We start from the raw sequence: 21,420 nt of genomic DNA, 5'->3' as shown, positions 1-21,420 counted from the left end.
GCACAATTAATACAAAAAAGTATAATTTTCAAATTCGTAAAGGGTATAAACAGTCCTGAGTTCATCGCAATTGGGTTTTCTGATTTATAAAAAGAAATCGCATAAACTTGAAAATCGAAAAAACCAAAGACCGAGGAACGAGGAACGCTAAACGAGGTGAACCAGCAACAGCAACAGTCGTCGCAACCAGCCAGGCATTGACCGCTGAAAGAATATCGGATTTGATCAGAGCTTAGTGGTATGGCATGAAACACACAAAGTGAAATGAAATGAGGGAAACAATGCAAGGAAAAACAACAAAGTGATTAAGCCGCAAAACTCAAATATATATCGCTCTTGCCACCGCTCGCCATGCGAAAACAGCTCCTCACCTACCTACTCACCACCATCGCAAAACAACCTACTCTCGGCGATTATCACTAGCGGTAGAAAACAAAACTAAATTAAAACAAAAAACAGGTTTCAATGTGCGCCAAATTGAGGAGAATTTACTGGCATTTGTAAAATTTTTGAAAACTTTAATTGAATACATTTCTTTCCGAGTTGGCAAAATTAATAAAGCTTATCAAGAAATTTCGATTTGCTTACAACCATGCATACTGCACGTAGGTATGTGTATGAGTACAGGGTGATTGATTAAGGCCGGCGGGCCAATTAGATGTCCTAAATTCAGTAGTTTTCGCGAAGCGTTGTAGGATGAGAAAAAAAAACAATTAGCCAAATGAAATTTTGGGGATAGTTTAATATATATTTGAACTAAAAAAAAAAATTTGTACAATCTCCAACAATATATTGTAAGCCGAGTTATCAATAGATTCCCAGAGCGCCTGTATCCAACTTCTGTACAAGATACAACTTGCAATTTTCATCTGAAAACAAAAAAAAAAGATTATTAATTTTGATGTAATTATCTTCGATGTGAACTAAGAAACACGTAAAATTCAAATTTTTGGGGAAGGTAGAAAAAAAAAAGTGGTTTTTCAAGGAAAAAAAAACTCTTCAACTGGGTAAAAAAGTCGCTTAAAAAAGTTTTTGGATGTTTTTTAGTTCACATAGAAGATAATTACATCAAAATTAATAATCTTTTTTTTTTTTGTTTTCAGATGAAAATTGCAAGTTGTATCTTGTACAGAAGTTGGATACAGGCGCTCTGGGAATCTATTGATAACTCGGCTTACAATATATTGTTGGAGATTGTACAAATTTTTTTTTTAGTTCAAATATATATTAAACTATCCCCAAAATTTCATTTGGCTAATTGTTTTTTTTCTCATCCTACAACGCTTCGCGAAAACTACTGAGTTTAGGACATCTAATTGGCCCGCCGGCCTTAAGCGAATAATGCCATTAAAGAGGTTATTTGTAAAAAAAAAATTTACTACTGGAGTAAGGAGTGTGGGGAATAATACACGGGTTTTCCGTTATAAAAATGCTGAATTAGTATTTTAATTTATGCCGTGTTCCGATTTTTATGAACCAAAGTACAGTGGGGTCTGGATACAGTGAACTAATTATTTCAAAGTCTGTTCACAGTACCCAGGTTGCTCGCTATATATTATATTGGGTAGTCGAAAAAGTCTTTTCGTATTTCTAATCAAACTTCAACTCATTCTTTTTTATATTTATAATGAACTTTATTAAACCAAATATGTACCATTTTGGTCGACCACCTTTTGCCATTTTTATTCTAGAGACATTATTCCATCAGTGTAAAACTTGTGTGGTTTCTCAGCGAAAAACTTCGACAAGTAATTTTCACAGGCTTCTCTTGAAGCCAACTTTACTCCATTAAGGGAGTTCTGCATTGACCGAAACAAATGGTAGTCCGATGGTGCAAGGTCAGGGCTATACGGTGGATGCATCAAAACTTCCCAGCCAAGCTCTCCCAGTTTTTGCCGAATCATCAAAGATGTATGTGGCCTAGCGTTGTCCTGATGGAAGACGACGCCCTTTCTGCTGATCAGTTCTGCCGGTTTTTTTTCGATTGCTTGCTTCAATCTCATCAGTTGTTGACAGTAAAGTGTAGAATCAATCGTTTGAGCAGGCTGGAGCAGTTCATAGTGGATGATTCCTTTCCAATCCCACCAAACGCACAGCATAACCTTTCGAGGCGTCAATACTGGCTTTGCGACCATTTGTTGAGCTTCACCACCCTTGCACCATGATCTTTTTCGCACATTATTGTAGTATTTGATCCACTTTTCGTCTCCTGTTACCATTCACTTCAGAAATAGTTCGATTTCATTTCGTTTCAGCAAAGAATCGCAGATGTTAATTCGGTACATTAAATTTTTCACAGACAATTCATGTGGTACCCAAACATCGAGCTTCTTTTTGTAACCAGCCTTTTTTAAATGGTTCAAAACCGTTTGATGATGAATGCTTAGTGCCTTGGCGATGTCATGGCAGCTTATGTGATGGTCCTGGTCAATCTTTTCCATAATTTCATCGATTTTTTCCACGATAGGTCGACCGGATCGAGGTGCATCTTTCACATCGAAATTTCCAGAACGGAAGCGAGCGAAGCATTGTTGTGCTACACGAACTGATAGAGCATCGTCTCCGTAAACTTCACAAATTTCATTGGTGGCTTGTGTGGCATTCTTCCCTTTTTTATACAAAAATTTCCAAATATAGCGAATTTCTTCATTATTTTCACTCATTTTTGAACAGCTAGAACTTTTTTTCAACTTCTCCGAATTTAATTTTTTTTTTTGGTCAAATGAAGCTTAAAATGTAACCTTTCTAACACCATATGATATGACACAATGTGATTGGTAGCACTGGAGATAGATGACTCCAACGACATCTATTGACAAAATACGAAAAGACTTTTTGGACTACCCAATATATATATAAGGTGCGTTTCCTAATTCCTAATTCTAATTCCTATAGATTTCAGAGGAAAATAAAAATTTTACACATCGATTATAGTAACAAAAGTTATCTGTTTCATTACAGAATTTAGTACTTTTTTAATACATAAAAAATTGTTTAGCAAAAACGTCTTTCCAGACGTTTCAAAATGATAAGGCACTGTTTAATTAAAGTGATCGTTTAACAAAAGTATACTTTTTTCGAATTTTTTTTTCTGTCGCCTAGAATATAGCCCTTGCGCAGATCTCTCCAATAATTTAAAAAACCATCAGGCTCATCAAGGTTTAATTTTTTTCATCCGAAAATATAAGCTTTTTAAAAAATAATATGAAATTGGGCAACATTAAAAATATTCGAATTATCTTACTGCGAGTTTTTCTGCAAAAGATGGGCTCTTTTTCTTATATTTGATAATTTTAAATGTTCGCACCTCGGTAATGTGCGCCAAATTGTTGTTTTTGAAACCTTATGTTGAACAACAGCGGCCAAGTTGGCGCAAGACTTAGAAGAGTTAGATGCTTTTCTTATGATTGCTTGCTGCCAAGAGTTTTAGAAAAATAAAAATAAAAAATATACCTATTACAGTCGTATAATATATTGTTTTTTGGGAAACAGAAACCCATAATTTTTACTAAAAACTGTTGCGCAAATGGTTTAAAACTGTTTTTGGTCGATCTTTAGCTCCTGGGCGATGCTACGACTTCCAACATCCCGGTTAACTTCGATTATTTCTGTGATGTTACCGACATTTTCTTAAACATTAAAAATGCCTGAATGGAATCAACGAAACCAAAATTACACGAAATTAGCTATTACAGTATCGGCACCATTCAGGGGTTAGGGGTAGTCAGAATTTTCAAAAAATTGGATTTTGGTTTTTGCATTTTCTTAAAGTATAATATCTTAAAAATATTAACAAAGGGCGCTCGGGCAGCTTTAAATGCGTTTTTCTCAAAACTATGTTTTTTGAACTTTTTTATACTGTTTTGGAAAAACATAAAAAACCCGTGCCCGATGGAAGGTATTTTTTCAATAATTTCGATTTTTTTATTAATTGTCGGTTTTTTTCTCGAAAATCTGAAAAATATCTCCTGAGGCCGCCATATTGTTAATTTTGAAGAAAAAAAAGCTTCGATCAGGCTCAAGATTATCTATTTATAAAACTAATTTCTATTGCCCGATTGATTTTAGGTGGATCTCCAAGGACTTGTGATGAGCACCGCAAGGGCCTTCTAGAGAAACGCGCTCCACACAAACAGCGATAACTTTTAAAATTATAATTTTTTTTTTTTTGAAATTTTGCTAAAGTCAAAAACCCGCTAAAGAATTTTTTTAGTGTGAAATGTAACCTTGAAGAGGTGCATAAACTTTAAAATTTTTGATAGATACTTTACAGGATATCGATCACCACAGCCATCTACCGAGGAAATAATGGATTTCTTTTGTCAAACTATTTTTTTTTAACATAAATTCTCATATTTCTAATTGGCACTCCAACCCTTTTCGGGTGTTTGGCCGAGCTCCTTCTCCATTTTGTGGTGACCATCTTGATGATTGTCCACAAGTGGAACAATTGTAATAAAAGCTAAAAATACTATATTTAAAAAAGGCTGTAAATGTGCCACATACAGATAAAAACAAACTCGAAGGAGCAAAATTCAGAGAAGGCGAACTGGTTCTCTATACCGCAAACTGCAGTAAGGCCACTACTGCAGCGATGAAATTAGTATGCATACTCGTATGTACGCGTATGTATGTGACAGAGATTACAAACAATGCTCAATGTGGCCGGAAGCAGGCAATTATATTTATTAGTGGTGCAAGAAAATAGTGCACTACTAAATAATCGGATATCAGTGTAAGTAAATTAATTAAATAATAAAAACCAAACTAATTGTAATTTTATAACTATTATTTAGTAACTCCTACTTTCAGAAACTCATAATTTGGTGTAGCTACAATATTATTTTTCGGTATATATGCATGCATGTACAGCTGCGGTCAAAATCTTGGAATGGGTTAAAAAAGTGCGTTCAATCGCTTTTATAAAAAATTTCATTTTTTCCCTCTTATAGCCCAAATGTCAAAAAAAACAAATTCTAAAAAAAAACCAACGTTTATCTTATTTCAGTAAGGTAAAATTATATTTAGAAAAACTGCAACGAATTTTGAACGGTCAAAAACTTAGTAGTGTAAAAACTTGTAAAAAAAATTTTGAAAAAACTTTTATATGATGGTGATTTTATTTTTATTTTTACATGGGGTTTTGTTTAGTATTTAAATTGGTATTTTGTGGTATGATCCTTATTCTTTAGAATTGCAGCACAATGGCGTTGCATTGAGTCAACAAGTTGTTGGCATCTTTCAATCGAAATCGACTCCCATGCGCTCTTTAAAGCTTCCCATAGTTGCGTATTAGATGTTGGCTTGCATTGGACTACTACCTCCTTGACATCAACCCACAAATTTTCAATGGGGTTTCCATTACGTTGATCTGACTCATCAAACCATCTTTTAGCAACTTTGCATGTGTGTTTGGGGTCGTTGTCTTGCTGGAACGCCCAAATAAGTTGCATTTCGTCTCTGGCATATGGCAACATGATGTCCTTGAGTATATCAACATATGAAGCGCAAGTCATCATTTCCTTAACCCAATGAATCGGTCCCACGCCTAGCCAAGAAAAGCATGCCCAGACCATAATGCTAGAACCACCATGCTTTATTGTTTTTGTTGTATACTTTGGCAGGTATTCGGTGTGAGGTGGTCGTCTTACATATTGGCGCGATCCTTTTCCACCATACAAGACAATCTTCGATTCGTCCGACCATAAAATGTTAGGCCATTTGGTCGAAGGCCAATTTATACATATGTTCTTTGGCGAATCGAAGTATCTTTTCTACATGCGTTTTTGTCAACAACGGCACTTTTCTTCGACTGTGGGCACCCAGGTCGTGCTCACGCAAACGCCGGCGAACAGTCTCAACGCTCGAAGACATTTTTAAGGCATCTTTTATCGCAGTAGCAGCCGCAAATGGAAACAGCTTTGAGTATCTGACGATAGACTTAACTTCTCTTGCCGACATTGCTAGGTTTCTTCCACGCTTTTTTGCCACTTGGTTTGTACTTGATGGTGGTATTACGTACCATTGTTGGTGATATTTTGCACTTCCACATACGTTTTTCCATCAGCAATCAATTTTTTTATGAGGGCGCGTTTCTCGGTTGTGCAATTTTTCCTTCTAGCATTACTGAATGAGGAATAATAAAAATTTGGCCATCTCACCGTTTTTTTTTTTTTTTAATTTTCAAAAAAAGTCGCGATAATATTAATTTTTCACATACTTTTTCACGCACTACTAAGATTTTGACTGACTAAAAGGGGGTAGCAACTAAAATAACTTAAAGCCGACTTCTTAATCTAACGGATTTTACAATGGATGGCGAAAAATTGTTGTGATAAAAAAAACGTGGCCACTTAAATATAATGAGCCATAAGCACTACTAAGATTCTGACCGCAACTGTATATGCACACATAAATCCGATTGATAATAATTTTATCGCAGAAAAAAAAAGCTTACCTGATAATATGAATCCGCCATGTTATCAATAGACTCCAAAAGAATGTTAAGCGTTGTTTCGTTTTTTATTTCTTATTTGCTTCGAAATGTGTAAATTTATGTTTTAATAAAAAAAAAACTAAGCAATCTTGCCAAGTGGTGCAACAAAACTAATTCATTTAGCGCAAATAAAATCTCCTAAACAATAGAGCGATTTAAATTAATTGCGTTAATTTTTCACTTTTACAAGTTATTCTCAATGTTGTTGCACATTTTTACAAATAGTTTTTTTTTTTAAGATTAATTAGTGTTGCAGTTGAGTTTAATTTGAAATAAGTAACTTATCGCGCTATTTGTCGCCAACAATACTTTTTTTATTTGCTAAGCTTTGCACATCTAACGTCGCCGATGAATTGTAAATAAAATATTGAAGCTTGAGAGAAATGTCATAACTTAATACTTTTCTTTTAAATGCATAGAATAGAGTGTAAACGTTTCGCGAGCTGAAAATAAAAGAAATGAACTATAAAAATTTCATTACAATTATTTTATATTTAGAAGATTTTTAGTATGTGTTTACATACATTCAGGGTTGTAAACATGCACGTGTAAAAATATTTATAAATATATTACAAAAAAAAAAAGAAATAATAAAACTGTTAACTGAATGAAATAGCATGGGTATACTGAACTAATGGAAACATTTTCAATAATCGCTGCCTCTAGCACTTAATGCAAATTTTCCGCCTATCCTAGGCCAACTACTTACTTACATATATGCAAAGGCTACACCTGAATGGGTACATACGTTCCAATAGACTTACGAGTACACACATTAATATTTTGCGATTCCCTGATTACCGTCAATTGCATTTTACTAAGGGTTTAATTGAAAAAGAGCGCCTCGCATGCTGTGTAATCAATACACAGCAGGAGCGCCGGAATTATGAGCTCCACGATACAATCTTTGTTTTGTATTTTTTTATTTTTTAGTATTGTATTTACAGAGTGGAAGAATTGGTATTGCGAATAGCCAAATGTATTCTACTGTAGTCTTGATAAAGTACCTAAAGAGGCAATAACTAACTGAGTGGTGGGGCCTCTTAAGGTGTTGGCGCGCATAGCAGCATTATTAACGAAATGTTTTCAATTTCTTAAAATCTTACAGGTTTGATAACTTAGTAGGTAGACACGCAGTAGGTAGAGACATACATATATTCATACGTATATTAGAATCATAAAGTAAATATTTAAAATATATTTTGCCTTAATCCAAGCATAAAAATAACAAAATTCTGACAAGACAACATTGCAACGAACGCAAAAAGTTTGTATCATCACGTCGTTTTTAGCGAAATAAACTCATTTTTAGTATTCATAAATGCTATGCGGAATCAAATAGAAAAAAATAGATGATTTGTTACATATCAGTAGCAATGAAGTACACCTAATTCTCTTTTACACGAATTTGATTTTACGTAAGTTAAAAAAAAATCTTTTTTACACGAATTGTTTTGTTTTAACACGATTTTCAATATTTTATGATTTTTTCTTGAATCTACTAGAGCAAATAGAATGAGATTTTTTGACGCATGTACGCAGCGTTTAAGGGGTTAGGGGTAGTCAGAATTTGCAAAAAATTTATTTTTTTTTGCATTTTCTTAAAGTGTGAAAATTTGAAGTGAATCCGACAAATTCTTTTCGAGTTATTCAACAATTAACAAAGGGCACTCGGGCGCTCCGGGTCTTTTAATTTTACTTTAAATGCGTTGTTCTCAAAACTATGAAGTGGTGATCAGTGTAACTTAAAAACCGCTTTGTAGATTTCAATAAAATTTAATTTAATTTAATTTTTTAATAATTTAGATCCTTCTGGCCAGGGGTAGTTCGAGGACGCTCGAGGGAACTCCTAAGGCTAACAAAGCCCCAGCTCTCGAATTTGGTGGGTATCCTTACCGGACATTGTCCGTTAGGTGTTCATGCGGTGAGATTGTCTCAAGTACGTTCTGCAGAACCTGTCTTGAGGTCGAGATGGAATTATTTCAACACCTTCTTCTCAGCTGCTCTGCTCACGTCTGGCAAAGATTTAGACATCTGGGCTCTCATTTTTCGGCTACACCTGCGGATATAGCGGGTCTAAATATCACAAATCTGGTGAAGTTCATCAGTAGCTTGAAGCTGCTAACTACGAACGTAAATCAGCCTCCGGCGGCGTCGTCGTAAATGCATGGTCATCATTGTCTCTAATCCCAAGGGTCCTTCTTCCTTCCCTTCTCCTCTCCCCTAAGCTAGGGCTGCCATTTAACCTAACCTATACTGCTTTTAAGAAACATAAAAAACTCGTGCCGATCGACGGTTTTTTTTTCAATAATTTCGATTTTTTTTTAACAATTAATTGTCGTTTTTTTCTCGAAAATCTGAAAAATATTTCCTGAGGCCGCCATATTGTTATTTTTGAAAAAAAAAGTTTTGATCAGGCACAAGATTTTCTATTAATAAAACTAATTCCTCTGGTCCGATTAATTTTAGATGAATCTCCAAGGACATGTGATGATTACCGCAAGGGACTTCTGGAGAAACAGGCTCGACACAAACAGCGATAACTCTTACGTTTACTAATTTTTTATTTCGGAATTTTGCTAAAGTCAAGTTGAAACATGATGCATTAATGCTGTGTTTTTATTTTTGTAAAATAAAGCAATTGACTAGCAAAAGAAAATTATTGAAAATCATGATTTTTCGGGCCTCTGACTACCCCTAACTCTTTAAATTAGTCTCCAGAAAAGTCTCGGTCGATTTTGCTCTCGCCGTTTAATAATTTGTTTCTTATAATATATTTAATTATTTAAAATGTGTAAGAGCAAAATAAATTTTTAAGTGAACTCTAAAAAGAATTTTTGAATATTGTTTTCACTTAAGGGGAGGTTCTAGTCAAAATCGACCAAAAAAATTAATTTTTTTGTATTGCTTTGTTTTCATGCTTAAGGTCTTAAAAATGTGTAGAGAAAAGGATATTTTCGTATCTAATTGATTTTACGAGTTAAAGCGTATAGACGAGAGAGCGCGTCGGCCGAAAAACAGGTAGAATCGCGCGCTCGGAGCCGCTTCCTCAAACTTTAACCGCGTTTTTCTCGAAACACCTTTTTTTTGGGCGCGGGACGCGATTCCGCTTCAACGACTACACCGATTTCGATGTTTGGCGGCTCAAATTAAAACTTATTCAATTTAGGGGGGACCTTCGAGAAGCGTTTTATTTTTATTTTTTAGTATTGTTTTTTAACGTTAAAACAAATAAAAAAGAGGCAAAAAAGGTGTTTTTATTCAAAGGGTCCCCATTTTTTTTAAAAAAGGGTTTTTTAAAAATCGAAAATTCATAAGGCCCCACAAATTTCATCTACTTTAAGATTTTTTTTTGGATTTTTCGTTTCAGATCACTTGGCAGGGCTGTATAGCGCCCCGCGCACGACCGTCATCAGTGAGGGCCGGAGTCGAAAAATTTTTGTAAACGTTTTAAAATATAGACAAATAAATGCCACAAAAGTTTTTAAAAACAAATCACGAAATTACACACATTTTCGGGGATAGAACCTATCCTTAATTCTCATTGTACACCAATTTTTTTGGGAACGTCTCTATCATGAAAAAAAGAGATTTAGGTGGAGTTGATATTGAACGACGAGGTCACACAGGTTGTGCGGTTGTTTGAATGTTTAATCAGAATTAAGGAATAAGTATTAATCAGAATTGGGTGAAAATTTATAGGAACTTTTATTACATGACATTGAAGAAAACCTTGTAGACATTATCGCAAGGTTTACAAGCTTTAAATCACACCAATTTGTTTTATGCGACTTATTTTGTTCGGAAAAAAGTTGTAAGATTCACCAATAACTTTATTTTTAAATAGGATAATTTAATGCTCGGATAATTAGAAACATTTTGAAACTTATTTCAACAGGACCTGAAAAGCAACTGCACGTTTGTCATCCTTTATTACTCGCCGATTGCAGCACCTTAAATTCTAAAGTTACATTGTTGGTGACGAGCAAAGTTTTTCCCATAGCCTTCGCCAAATTAAGTAACAAATTAATTGAATAATTTTCAAAATAATTAAGAATTCTCTTAAGTAAACTTTTTATACAATTTTGTATTTATCATCTACATACATACATTCATTTATATATGTATGTGTGTGTGACCGCAGTATATAATTACCTTTAGCTTCTCCGCAACGACAAGACACCTTTGTTGGTTTTTACTGTGCATAACTTAGTCGCAATATCATACCGAAAAAAATTTAGCAATTGGAACAGCTGAAGGGGCACGCATTTATGGGTGTTCGCAATTTCCTAGCACTCACTTTCACGCAAATCCAATCTACCAATATAGGTGTGGTAGTAGCTGATGTCTTATTTTATTAGTATGAATTACGGCCCAGCAATTAATACTCATATAAAATATCGAAATTCTTTTTTGTTTTACTTGCACACTAGCCGCTTTTCGAAACCCGTAATAACAAGTTCTTTTCACTTCGCAATTATTTCACCAAATATTTAAGGCGAACTTTTATGGAATTGTTGCACTTTTACTCTGAATACAAAAAGCTTACTCGCGACGATTTACGACGCACAAACATTAGTATTGAGTTTTTCAATGCAAAACGCGGAAATTTGAGCAAGATTGAATTAGAAATAATAAAATTCAAATAGAAAAGAAAATATATTAAGCACAACAGCTCAACAACCGACAACCAAATTCTTGTCGCTGTATTTCGCCGCAAACGAAGGCAATCAGTGCTACCAACACAGTCTGGGTAGAGATGCCACTGTCAATTTAACATTGAAGCATATGCAAGGAATTTTTTTTCTTATATACTTTTAAAATATGTATTTAATTCCATAAAAGTTATTGTGCTCTTCACTTGCCAAAATATGTTGAGGAATTCTGTTAGTGTTGGTTGAATATAAGTCGAAATTTACTCATCCTTCATTGTAATTGCAGTGGGGGCCAGTTTAGAATCAGAGGCATGAATTGTTTATGAAACACATAAAACCGCAAAAAAAATGCATTTGGAGGCATTATATTAATTGGTGCTTTCACAATTTAACAAGTAGTACTTCAATTTCATTAGTTGATTTAGCTTAAGCCTCACAAAACACAATATTACCAAGTCATACATTGAATTTTTACAAACATGTGGTCTCTGTTTGCTTTGTATTGGTAAGAGATCTGTCGTCAGACTTGTCAAAATAGCGAAAAATAAAGTAACTGTTTTGGAAAGATGCCACCTTTGGTACTCAACTCGCCTTAAGAGTGGGTTTTGAACCATGGTGAAAAAAATTCAGACGGTGTGACCAAGATCAGACCCAAGGCGCATTTATTAAGGTGGTGGCACTAGACCAACAACAATGTTTTATACGTTTGATTGTCAAAGTATAGATTTGAAAATATTGGCAAGTAGAAAACAAAGAATGAATTCGCCTTGTTTCACTTTGTTCTGTCAGCCACATTGACACGGCGAAAGAAAAAAAAAAATCAGCTGATTTACCGATTGCACCTTTAGTAGATTCGCCTTGATCAGAACGTTAACTGGCTCTCAGCGAATTTGGAACAGTCAGCTGATTAGCTGACGTCGTCGGGGTCATGACAGCGGTTTGTTTACGAAAAAAACTGAGATTGTGAAAATCAACACAGCTTTCGCTTATGTTGCTTCGTGCCCGTTAACGCTCGTTAAATTAGTCGTTTTTCAGACGGCAACGAAGTAACGTGAGTGATTGCTGTGATAATTTCCTTCGTATATCACCAACACAATCTTTGTTTTTTCGTAAACGAACCGCTGCCGTGGTCCCGGTTACGTCAGCCCATCAGCTGATTCTTTCAAATTCTCTAAGAGCCGGATATCTACATTCTAAATTTTTTTACCATGTTCCGACCAAGCTGAATTAAGGGATGTCCCCATAACAGTATTTCCAAAAACTTGATAGAAAAAAAACAATGTTTTAAGTCAATAGTATAATGACCAAACAAAGTGACCAAACAGAATCGTGGTCAAAGGAAATGGAGATTAAGTACCATATTGCGCTCTAGTTCTAAGGCTTTGCCTGATATCATTATTTTAAGGTTATCCGTGAATTTGAGTACGGATAAGTTTGTGTCCGGTGATATTTTCGCTAGTGAAAAGATACAATTTTTTTTTTAAATACAGATTTTTTTGTTATATATCGAAGCCGACAGCGTAATCTTCCCATTATTTGAATAGTTATATTATTTTTACTTTCGTGACGAATTTATTATCGTGTCATAATTTCTTACATTACGCTACTAAAATATTTCAGCCAAATATCCACTAAGCCGCAGGTTTCTTTGGCAAGGAACCGAATGCCGATATAACTGTTCCTTTGGTACCCGTAACTGTGGTGGTTAGTGTCGGCGGCACGGGTTTAACTGCAGCAGCCGGCTGATCCCATTTGGATTTTCTAAAAATTAAATTAGACAAGTTATTAATTTTGTTTACTACAAATTCCCTTATTTACCTTTTCTTGGCTTCTTCCTCAACTTTACGTGCCAATGCTGTTGCTTGTTCAATTTTATCTGTATCCTTTCGTTCTTTTTGACGTTTGAGCATTTCATTTTTCTGAATGCGGGCCAATTCTTCATAATAGCTTTCAGCTCCCCATTGTAGAGGATCATAGATTTCAGGCGGGTAGTTGGTGCCAAATTCATTTATATCACAATATTGTATTAGTTTTTCATAAATACTTGGATTGCGAAAATCTTTGCGACCTTCTATAATCTGATTCATATTCATATTGCTTGTTTCCATTTTCCCATACAAATGCTTAATTTTATCAATTAACTCAGCCGAGGGTTTGCCTTTAGGCTCCGGTGGTAGCGAAAATCCATAATGAGCATATTTACTCAGTTTATCAACTTTTTTTGGCGATTTACTTTCATTCACTACTTCAACGTTCTCATCGACTTCCATCTGTACACTGCTACTCGTATCCCTTGAAGTTAATTCATTACTGTGAGCGCTAACGCCTTCTTCCTCGCCCTCCGATTCAGATTCATCATTTGAATTCGATAATGCACTTTCTTCTTCGTCGCCATCGGATATAACTGTGTCATCTTGGTAGCTAACCAAGCGGCGCACAGACTTCTTACGTTTTCTTCGTTTCTTTACTCTTTCGTTGGGCGTTTTTTCAGGGCTTCCTTTTGGGCTGGGTGGTTTTGGAATTATGGCCTGCAACCAACCATAAAACAAAAAAGAGTGATTTAAAATAAATAGTAAAACCAGTAAGCATAGGGTACAAAACCTGGGATGTTTGTGAGTTTGAAGAATCGGGACTGAGATCTTCTGGTTCACCTTCATTTTCAGAATCTGTATACTGAGCCGTCAAACTTTGCAAAGCTTTACTCATATTTCACTACTACCAATGGTCAATACTTTATTATGTATGAAATGCTTTAAAATTGAATAGCATAAATTGCTACAATATTGATGTCTATGCCAAGAATGAAAGAATACAAAAATGCAAATTATAAGATCAGCTGCTACACAACAAAGTTTGAATAATGCTGAGCTTTGTGTACAGGTACACACTAGTGCTACCAGATCCGAGTATTATATGGCGATTATTGACGAACAATGCCCAGAACGCCTCTCGCCATATAAAGAGCACGTAAACCATTGAAATTCTACGTCGTACAACAAATAAAGAAAAAAAAGAAGAAGAAATATTTTCGAAAGTGAACATAAATACTAGAATATGGAATAAATCGTGCAGACATATATCTGCTTATGCATATATTTGCACATAAGATTTGTTTATTTTCTGTACTGATTAAAGTCAATTGTCGAGTTTCAAAAATAAAGTAAACATTTTTTCTTTATGTTTTTATCGACATTTTCTTTTAAGTGTTTTTTATAGAATGGTGATCTTTTTTCAGTTTTTGTTAACAAGTTTGTAATTGAGATTTCAAGTAAGTGGCAGTGACATTTCAGGTTTACTAATAATAAATTTAAAAAAATTACCCATTTTTATGTGCATATTGATTAATACATATTTTACAACATAACGAAAAAATCGCTCAACGCTTTACATATGGTTCAAAAGTAATCTACATAAAACTTTTTATAACGCCCTTTGCCAAAAATTACAATCTTTATGGGTATACCTGTATATGTGTGATAAGGTGACCGGCTAAAAAGTCTGTAGTGTACGCATGTTATCGAACCTTCGACTAAAAGTTGGTAGCCTTTTCAGTTGATTTGGTGTCTAAATTGTCAAATTTCGTTTAAGTTACTCTAAACTGTCATTCTTTGTTCTTAGATTTTGACATTCTACGGATCAATACCAAAAGCTAAATACATTACTTTTGTTGTTCTTGCTCTACTGCTGCTACCTGTTTAATGTGCCTTGGTTACAACAAATTTCGTTAATGAAAAAAAGAAACGAACGAACAGCTGAGCAGTGGCGAATTCGTGCCATAAATTTTTATTTTTGTTTGTGGTCTCTTAAGGGTTCAGAAAAAATTAAAAGGAAATATGGCTCAACTTTTATTTTAAGCCATTCTACGTTCTCTTCTTTTGGTGGGGTATAGGTGCTGAAAGAAACGATGTGCAGAGGGGTGTTGGTGAGTTTCCCCTCTATGTATTTTGTAATTTTTGTGCATTCTACTGCGTCTTGCTGTTTCAAACCTTCTACGATTTCATCTTCGCTTAAGTCTTTTAATACTCCAGAGTATATTACACCTTTTGAGATATTGAGCGTTGGGTGAAGAGAGACAGATATATTGCAAATATTTAATGATTGTGTTGCTTTAAGGTATTTATTCGCCTGTTGTTGAGTTTTAACTAGAATAAGTAAGTCTACTTCTTTACTGAATGATATTTCTAAAGGTTTTTCTGTTGTTATCGATTCTAGTGCTTTGCTGACTGCGAAAATATTGTAGGTTTGTTTTAATAGATTTGTCGGTTTTGCTTTTTATTAATAAGAATTTTGGGCATGTTAAGTTTTGTTGGGTACCTACGAGTTTGATAGTTTTTAGCGCTGAAAAGTCATAGTGGTTGCTTAAATTGTAGGCGTTTCGTTTAGTTTTTGGTTCTTCGCCTAAGTTGGCGAAGTAGTTACTTTTGCCCCTTTCGGGGTCTTCTTCCATAGTGGCTTGACAAAAATAAGCAAATTAGCTTTTAACCGGTGTTATATAATATATTATAATTGGTGGCACCTTGGCACGTAAAAATACGAATACGAGTGTTACTTGAGAATACAAAACAAAAACAAAATACTGCATAAGCGACTGTTCTAACGTGACACCTCTGTTTTTTTTTAAATTTAAATTTAACTCAATTTCCAATATTTGAAAAACAAATTAGATTAATAAATAGAGAATGGAAAATACTTATTTAAGTGCTTTTAATTAATAAAATGTGTTCCATTAATGCACATATACATATGTATATTATATAATTAGTAAAATTAATATATACCTCTAATTTTAATATTAACTTACCATAAACAAAAAATAATTTCCTTAGCAATACAGGTTTTTTCAAAGTGCAGACAAAGCGGTATTTCAAGTTAAGAGTAATTAAATATACATACATTTTAATGAAATTTTATTTAAATTAGCGTAATTGTGCACATTTTTGCAGAATTATCGAATTATCTCACCACCGTTTCGTTCCGTAGTATCGTAGATTGATGTTTTATTGTGCCAATTGATACAGGCATACGGGCGTACGTTTATGTTGGTGAGTGTGAGCACTACAAATCTTTTGCATAAAAATTAAGCTTTTCGCACTAGTTTCGGAAGCGCTGGAAACAGCTGTTCGGTTTTTGTTTCAACTGCAGTTGGTGAATTTATTATTTTATTGACGTTGGCGTTTTCTGCAATTATTTCTATTTGTCCAGAGGAAAAAATATTTAGAAAACAATATGAATATTTCCATTGAAGAATCTAAGATTGAGGATCGAATTCAAAAACGTGTGAACAAGATTCTGGAAACCAGATTGGAAGGGGATAAAGTATGAATTTTCTTAAATTCCATTAACTAAATAAACATTTCTTGATCTCCCAGGATACACTGGACGCACTTAATAATCTTTCTAACTTTTTTACGGAAAACACTTTGCAAAATCGTCGAAATCTACGCAGCGAAATTGAGCGGCGTACGGTACGCATAAACGACAGCTTCCTCAACGCTTTCCGGGAAGTGAAAAATACCCTTGATGCAGTTTGTGAAGATCTGGATACTATGGCAAAATCAGTACAGACTATGAAGTCTAATTTGGAATCTTCAAAAGCATTGACGCATGACCTGATTACGCAAACCAATTCGCTGCAGACCGAGCGAGAACGTCTTCAGGTAGACCAGCAGATCGCTGAAGCTTTCTTGGCGCGATTTCAGCTCACTGTGCCCGAGCATCAAATCTTATATGGCACCACAAAAGATGCACAAATTGTGCCGGAATTTTTTACTGTTCTTAACCGAGTGCAAAGCATTCATGCCGACTGTCGCGTACTAATGCAATGTGGCTACCAGACTGCCGCTTTAGAAATAATGGAAGAGATGACACTGCATCAGGAGGGTGCATTTGAACGGCTTTACAGGTGGACACAAAATCATTGTCGAAACTTGGAAAATAACGAAATTGGATCTTTAGTGATTGAAGCAATGAGCCGACTACAGGATCGACCAGTTCTATTCAAGTATGTTGAAGTTGTTTAATAAAATGTTAAATACCAAATATATTGCTGCTCTATAGGTATGTAATTGACGAGTACGCGATTGCGAGGCGGGCCGTACTAGTGCGCCTTTTTATTGAGGCATTGACGGAGGGCGGGGCCAATGGCAATTCAAAACCTATTGAAATGCATGCTCATGACCCAAAACGTTACATCGGCGACATGTTCGCTTGGTTGCATCAAGCAATTCCAAGTGAAAAGGAAAACTTATCGATGCTACTAAAAAAATGCGATAAAAATGGTAGATGCACTTAAATAGCACATTGGCCAGCCGCACATTCTCTTTCGATTTTTATTACAGATTTGTCGGATCAAACACAAACTGCACTAGCCTATATTGCGGATGGAGTTTGCCATCCTCTGAAGGTGCGCGTGGAAACAATATTGACTTCAGAAAAGGATACCATCGTCTTATTCGCCATATCTAACTTACTACGCTTCTACCAGCAAATCATCAAACAGGTTATATTGCACTGAATTACATACAAAATATGTGTAAATTGTATTTTCATATATATTTTAGGTTGTTAAGGGCGGTGCACTTGAACAAACACTGATTGATTTACAAAAATCTAGCGAAGAGATTTACCTAAATTCGTTGTCAAATCAAGTGCGCAGCATTTTACAACGTCCGGCCAGCGCTAATTTAGGACTTGAACCGCCACAGCGCGACTTAGTGCCACCGCCGAGTGTGGGTCGTCTTTTGAATATGCTCAAAGAAATACTATCAGTAGCAACCATGGTCGATGGACGACAAACAGATATTACAAAGATCGTGTCTTGTGTTATCGATCCTCTGTTGCAATCAGTACAAGAATCTGCATCCCACTTACCTACAATCGATATGGCGGTTTATCTACTAAACTGTCTCTACCACATGCAAAGCTCGCTGACGGTATACGAATACATGGACGAGCGTGTGGAGCGATTGCAGGCACAGTCCGATGCGCAAATCGATACGCTTATTTCTGAACAAGCATCATCTTTGGTGGCTAATCTTAATCTAGGTCCCATCTACACAATACTGCAAAACAACCAAACGAAGATTGAGGCAAATTTGCTGAAAATATTTATGAATAAAATGGAGGCCTTTTTAGAAATGCCCGAAATGTTGTTGCTGCCACAAGTACAGTTGCTAATGTCCAGCTCGCATCGTAATGCTGTGCAGAAGCGTTCTTTCAATGTTATTGTTGCAATATACAAACAAATATACGAGCGCGTGCACGATCCGGCGAATGGTTTCGAGAATCCGGAAACAGTCTTTAGTAAAACGCCGGAGCAGGTTAGCAAAATATTGGCAGTTTAGGGTAGTATATATATTCCAATAATTATATTCATTGTTTAAAAATTAAGTTTAGTAGTTGACACAGTCATTGTTGTAAGGCGGTGAATGTCGGTTGTTCTGCGAATAACTAACATCATTGTCAAAGCTATTTACCATCAGACTCTACGCTTTTGTACATGTATACACACACACATACATATAAATATATACATGTTAATGGGTACGCGCCTCCATATCGGTCGCAGTTTTATCAAGCTTTAAATATTGAGTGTACGATTTCCTAATTTCTTGCTCAAATCTTGTACGTATGCTCGTGTCGCTCTGTTATTGTATTTGCTGTGAGCTAATCTGCACAACAATAGCGCAAACGGAATTATATGACGAAACGTAGCCGAAAGCAAAAGAGCTAGCGCTGTTGGCAAAATAAAGAGGCTGCGGCAGACGGAGCTGTAATAACTAGTAGTATAATTGGTACATTGTCACCCACCGCCGGTCCATAGCGCACTCGAGAATTTATCGATTTCGCGACGCGTTCTTATCATTACACAGAAAACAAGATAAACACACAGAAATCAGAAACTAGAAACTAGAAAAATTCACTTTTTATTCTAATCAATTAAATGTAAAAGTGAGGGGCCGAGAGAAATAATTTGTTTTGAATGATCTCGTAAGTACATAACAGTGCGGTGACTAAGTTAAAGTAATCTTTTAACGAATTCTTTGTTAAAGTGCACTCAGTTTCTTATTTTTGGTAGCTTGTGACGTGCGAATATCTATTTATAACATTTTTATCTCGTAACGGAACTTTTGTTTTGCGCGATAAAAAGAAAGGATTGTTTATATTTGTACGAATGAAATTGAAGAAAGTGTTTGTGTTGTTGCAGCATCATTCAACATTTTAGCATTCTTAAAGCATTTTTGGAGAAACTTGCAGAAACGACAGTTATTGGTCCAATATAAAAATGGGGTTTGTTGTTGTTATAGCAGTAACTTTGCCCTGTCTGTGTAGTGTAATCACCGGTCGTCTTCGTCTAGCTCATCTAATGGTAGGCCCAGGAAACTTGCTGTTTCGACAGGTTGGGCCCAGAGAGAGAGGGGTGTTAGATGAGTGGATTTGGTAGAGCATGTGAAAAGGTGGTTAGTGTTGTTGTTGTTGTAGCAGCATAAACATGTATGGGGAATGCTGCTGGAGTGACAGTCCTTGGCCTAATATAAATCCGGGTCGTTCCGGTAACGTAGAACCGACATGCCGTGAACGTTCCGGTATACTAACATCGCCTGTCTTGGGAATGGTGGGCATTAAGTGGTGCTAATTATATTATATATAAAGGAAAATATTTGAGACATGAAAACGTGTTTTAAATGTCAACCCTCCGTTGGGCACCCGAGTCTGGCCAGACTAGCTTTTTCGTTTTTGGACGTGAATTTAACATATTTCTATTATAGCTAAAGATTTGAGCTTTCAGGAAGCTTCGTCCAATTAAATTTTGTATCGATTTTTGGATATACTTATACAGTAGGTTCTGTTTTTATGCGGCTTTTTTTTATGCGGTTTTGAAATAGTGCGGTTTTTTTTAAATTACAAAATGCATGTCAACCAATCGGGAATTATACATATAAACAAGATTCTAAACCAGCTAAGCAAAAACTCATCACAGATTACATCAGAAATGCTAACCCTACAAGTATGGAACCGCCTGCATTACCATCCAGATCAGACGTGTACATTTCCTCAAGTGACGAAAGTGATTTTACGCCAAATCCTAAACGAACGCGCAACATGTGGGTATTGTCTGATTCTATTTCTGACGTTTCTTAAATAAAGATATAATTTTCAAAAATACAATATTTTGTTTATGCGATTTTATTTAATTATTTCAGATTCATGCGGAACGTATCTATAGTTATAATATGGGACTAGTGCCCTTTTTTATGCGATTTTATTACATTATTTCAGATTTATGCGGTTTTAGCACTTTTGAAACGTATCTATAGTTTTACTATAAAACTAGTAATTTTTTTTATGCTGTTTCTTGCGGAACGTATCTACCGCATAAAAACAGAACCTACTGTATATATATAATTGGCGCGTACACCCTTTTTGGGGGTTTAGCCGGGCTCTTCCTCCTCCTATTTGTGGCATGCGTCTTGATGTTGTTCCACAAATGGAGGGATTTACAGTTTCAAGCCGACTCCGAACGGCAGATATTTTTTATGAGGAGCTTCTTCATGGCAGAAATACACTCGAGCTGCCGAGGGGAGACCGCTATAAGAAAAAAACTTTCTTCATTTTTGGTCTTTCACTGAGATTCGAACCAACGTTCTCTCTGTGAATTCCGAATGGTAATCACGCACCAACCCGCCATAGCTTTGCATATACTTAGCCCTGCCATAAGTTCTGTTACTTATTAAGTCTGTTATAGACATGAATTTATAATACTTTTCTTAATGAAGCTAGTTTTTTTTTAATCATGTAAATATTTAAAACAAAAATTGTAATTTTCATTCGAAATGTTCACCATTTGCTTTTACACAAGCCCTCAAACGTCGCTGTTCGAAACAAAGATTGTATGAGATGCTCCAAATTTCTGTGAGGTCTTCGAAAGGCCAGGCCATGTTCTCCAATTCTAACCACAAGCTCTAATACAATGGATTCAGATCTGAACTTCCAGACGGCCAATCTTCTGCGGCTTTGAACCCAGGAATATTCTGTTTTAGCCACTGCTGGGTAGTTTTTGCTTTATGAGCTGTAGCGGAATCTTGCTGTAGGATCCAACGCTCTTCATTGAAGAGAGTACTGCTCAACTGCTTCACCACGTCTTCTGATACACTTTTGCCCCGGTCTTAACCCACTGCCCACTGCCCACCAAAGCATTACGGGGGGCTGGATGGTGGGCACGCTGAGCATTTGGAACACAATTTTTTGTGTATTTAGAAGGTTAAGCAT

General features: G+C 35.6%; 3 protein-coding genes across 4 annotated transcripts in view; 1 reads left to right on the top strand and 2 right to left on the bottom strand.

Moving 5' to 3' along the window:
• The window catches only part of LOC128868364 (serine/threonine-protein kinase N), a 165,100-nt gene extending 153,892 nt beyond the window's left edge, over nt 1-11,208 (bottom strand). The window contains exons 1-2 of one of the 2 annotated variants that reach the window (XM_054110369.1): nt 10,652-11,208; nt 6,458-6,959 (exon numbers count right to left, since the gene is read on the bottom strand). In XM_054110369.1, the coding sequence (XP_053966344.1) occupies nt 6,458-6,478 (21 nt within the window). In that variant the 5' untranslated portion in view covers nt 6,479-6,959; nt 10,652-11,208. The remainder of the gene's footprint in view (nt 1-6,457; nt 6,960-10,651) is intronic. The other variant, XM_054110368.1, reaches the window with a different exon arrangement.
• Nucleotides 11,209-12,664: 1,456 nt separating this feature from the next.
• On the bottom strand, nt 12,665-13,976 carry LOC128868291 (SAP30-binding protein). Its single transcript, XM_054110198.1, has 3 exons — nt 13,753-13,976; nt 12,970-13,679; nt 12,665-12,912 (listed from the first exon to the last, which is right to left on the bottom strand). The coding sequence occupies exons 1-3, from the start codon at nt 13,855-13,857 to the stop codon at nt 12,783-12,785; spliced, it is 945 nt and encodes a 314-aa protein (XP_053966173.1). The 5' UTR covers nt 13,858-13,976; the 3' UTR covers nt 12,665-12,782.
• A 2,253-nt stretch (nt 13,977-16,229) lies between these two features.
• LOC128868289 (conserved oligomeric Golgi complex subunit 6) lies at nt 16,230-18,735 on the top strand. Its single transcript, XM_054110197.1, has 5 exons — nt 16,230-16,467; nt 16,521-17,152; nt 17,209-17,429; nt 17,490-17,650; nt 17,712-18,735. The coding sequence occupies exons 1-5, from the start codon at nt 16,378-16,380 to the stop codon at nt 18,492-18,494; spliced, it is 1,887 nt and encodes a 628-aa protein (XP_053966172.1). The 5' UTR covers nt 16,230-16,377; the 3' UTR covers nt 18,495-18,735.
• The last annotated feature ends 2,685 nt before the right edge of the window (nt 18,736-21,420 follow it).

Source organism: Anastrepha ludens, chromosome 6, assembly GCF_028408465.1.
Source record: "Anastrepha ludens isolate Willacy chromosome 6, idAnaLude1.1, whole genome shotgun sequence".
In the NCBI taxonomy this organism is placed as follows: Eukaryota; Metazoa; Arthropoda; class Insecta; order Diptera; family Tephritidae; genus Anastrepha; species Anastrepha ludens.
The sequence above is the reverse complement of the archived record's forward strand: the minus strand, read 5'-3'. Positions and strand labels throughout refer to the sequence as shown.

What these genes read in the sequence shown, in the direction of transcription:
- LOC128868291 (XM_054110198.1), bottom strand. Translation starts at nt 13,857, where the DNA reads ATGAGTAAAGCTTTGCAAAGTTTGACGGCTCAGTATACAGATTCTGAA. An exon ending in CAAACTCACAAACATCCCAG is followed by an intron (nt 13,680 to 13,752) that starts GTTTTGTACCCT and finishes GGTTGGTTGCAG; the next exon opens with GCCATAATTCCAAAACCACC. An exon ending in GAGGAAGAAGCCAAGAAAAG is followed by an intron (nt 12,913 to 12,969) that starts GTAAATAAGGGA and finishes TTTAATTTTTAG; the next exon opens with AAAATCCAAATGGGATCAGC.
- LOC128868289 (XM_054110197.1), top strand. Translation starts at nt 16,378, where the DNA reads ATGAATATTTCCATTGAAGAATCTAAGATTGAGGATCGAATTCAAAAA. An exon ending in CCAGATTGGAAGGGGATAAA is followed by an intron (nt 16,468 to 16,520) that starts GTATGAATTTTC and finishes TTGATCTCCCAG; the next exon opens with GATACACTGGACGCACTTAA. An exon ending in ACCAGCAAATCATCAAACAG is followed by an intron (nt 17,651 to 17,711) that starts GTTATATTGCAC and finishes TATATATTTTAG; the next exon opens with GTTGTTAAGGGCGGTGCACT.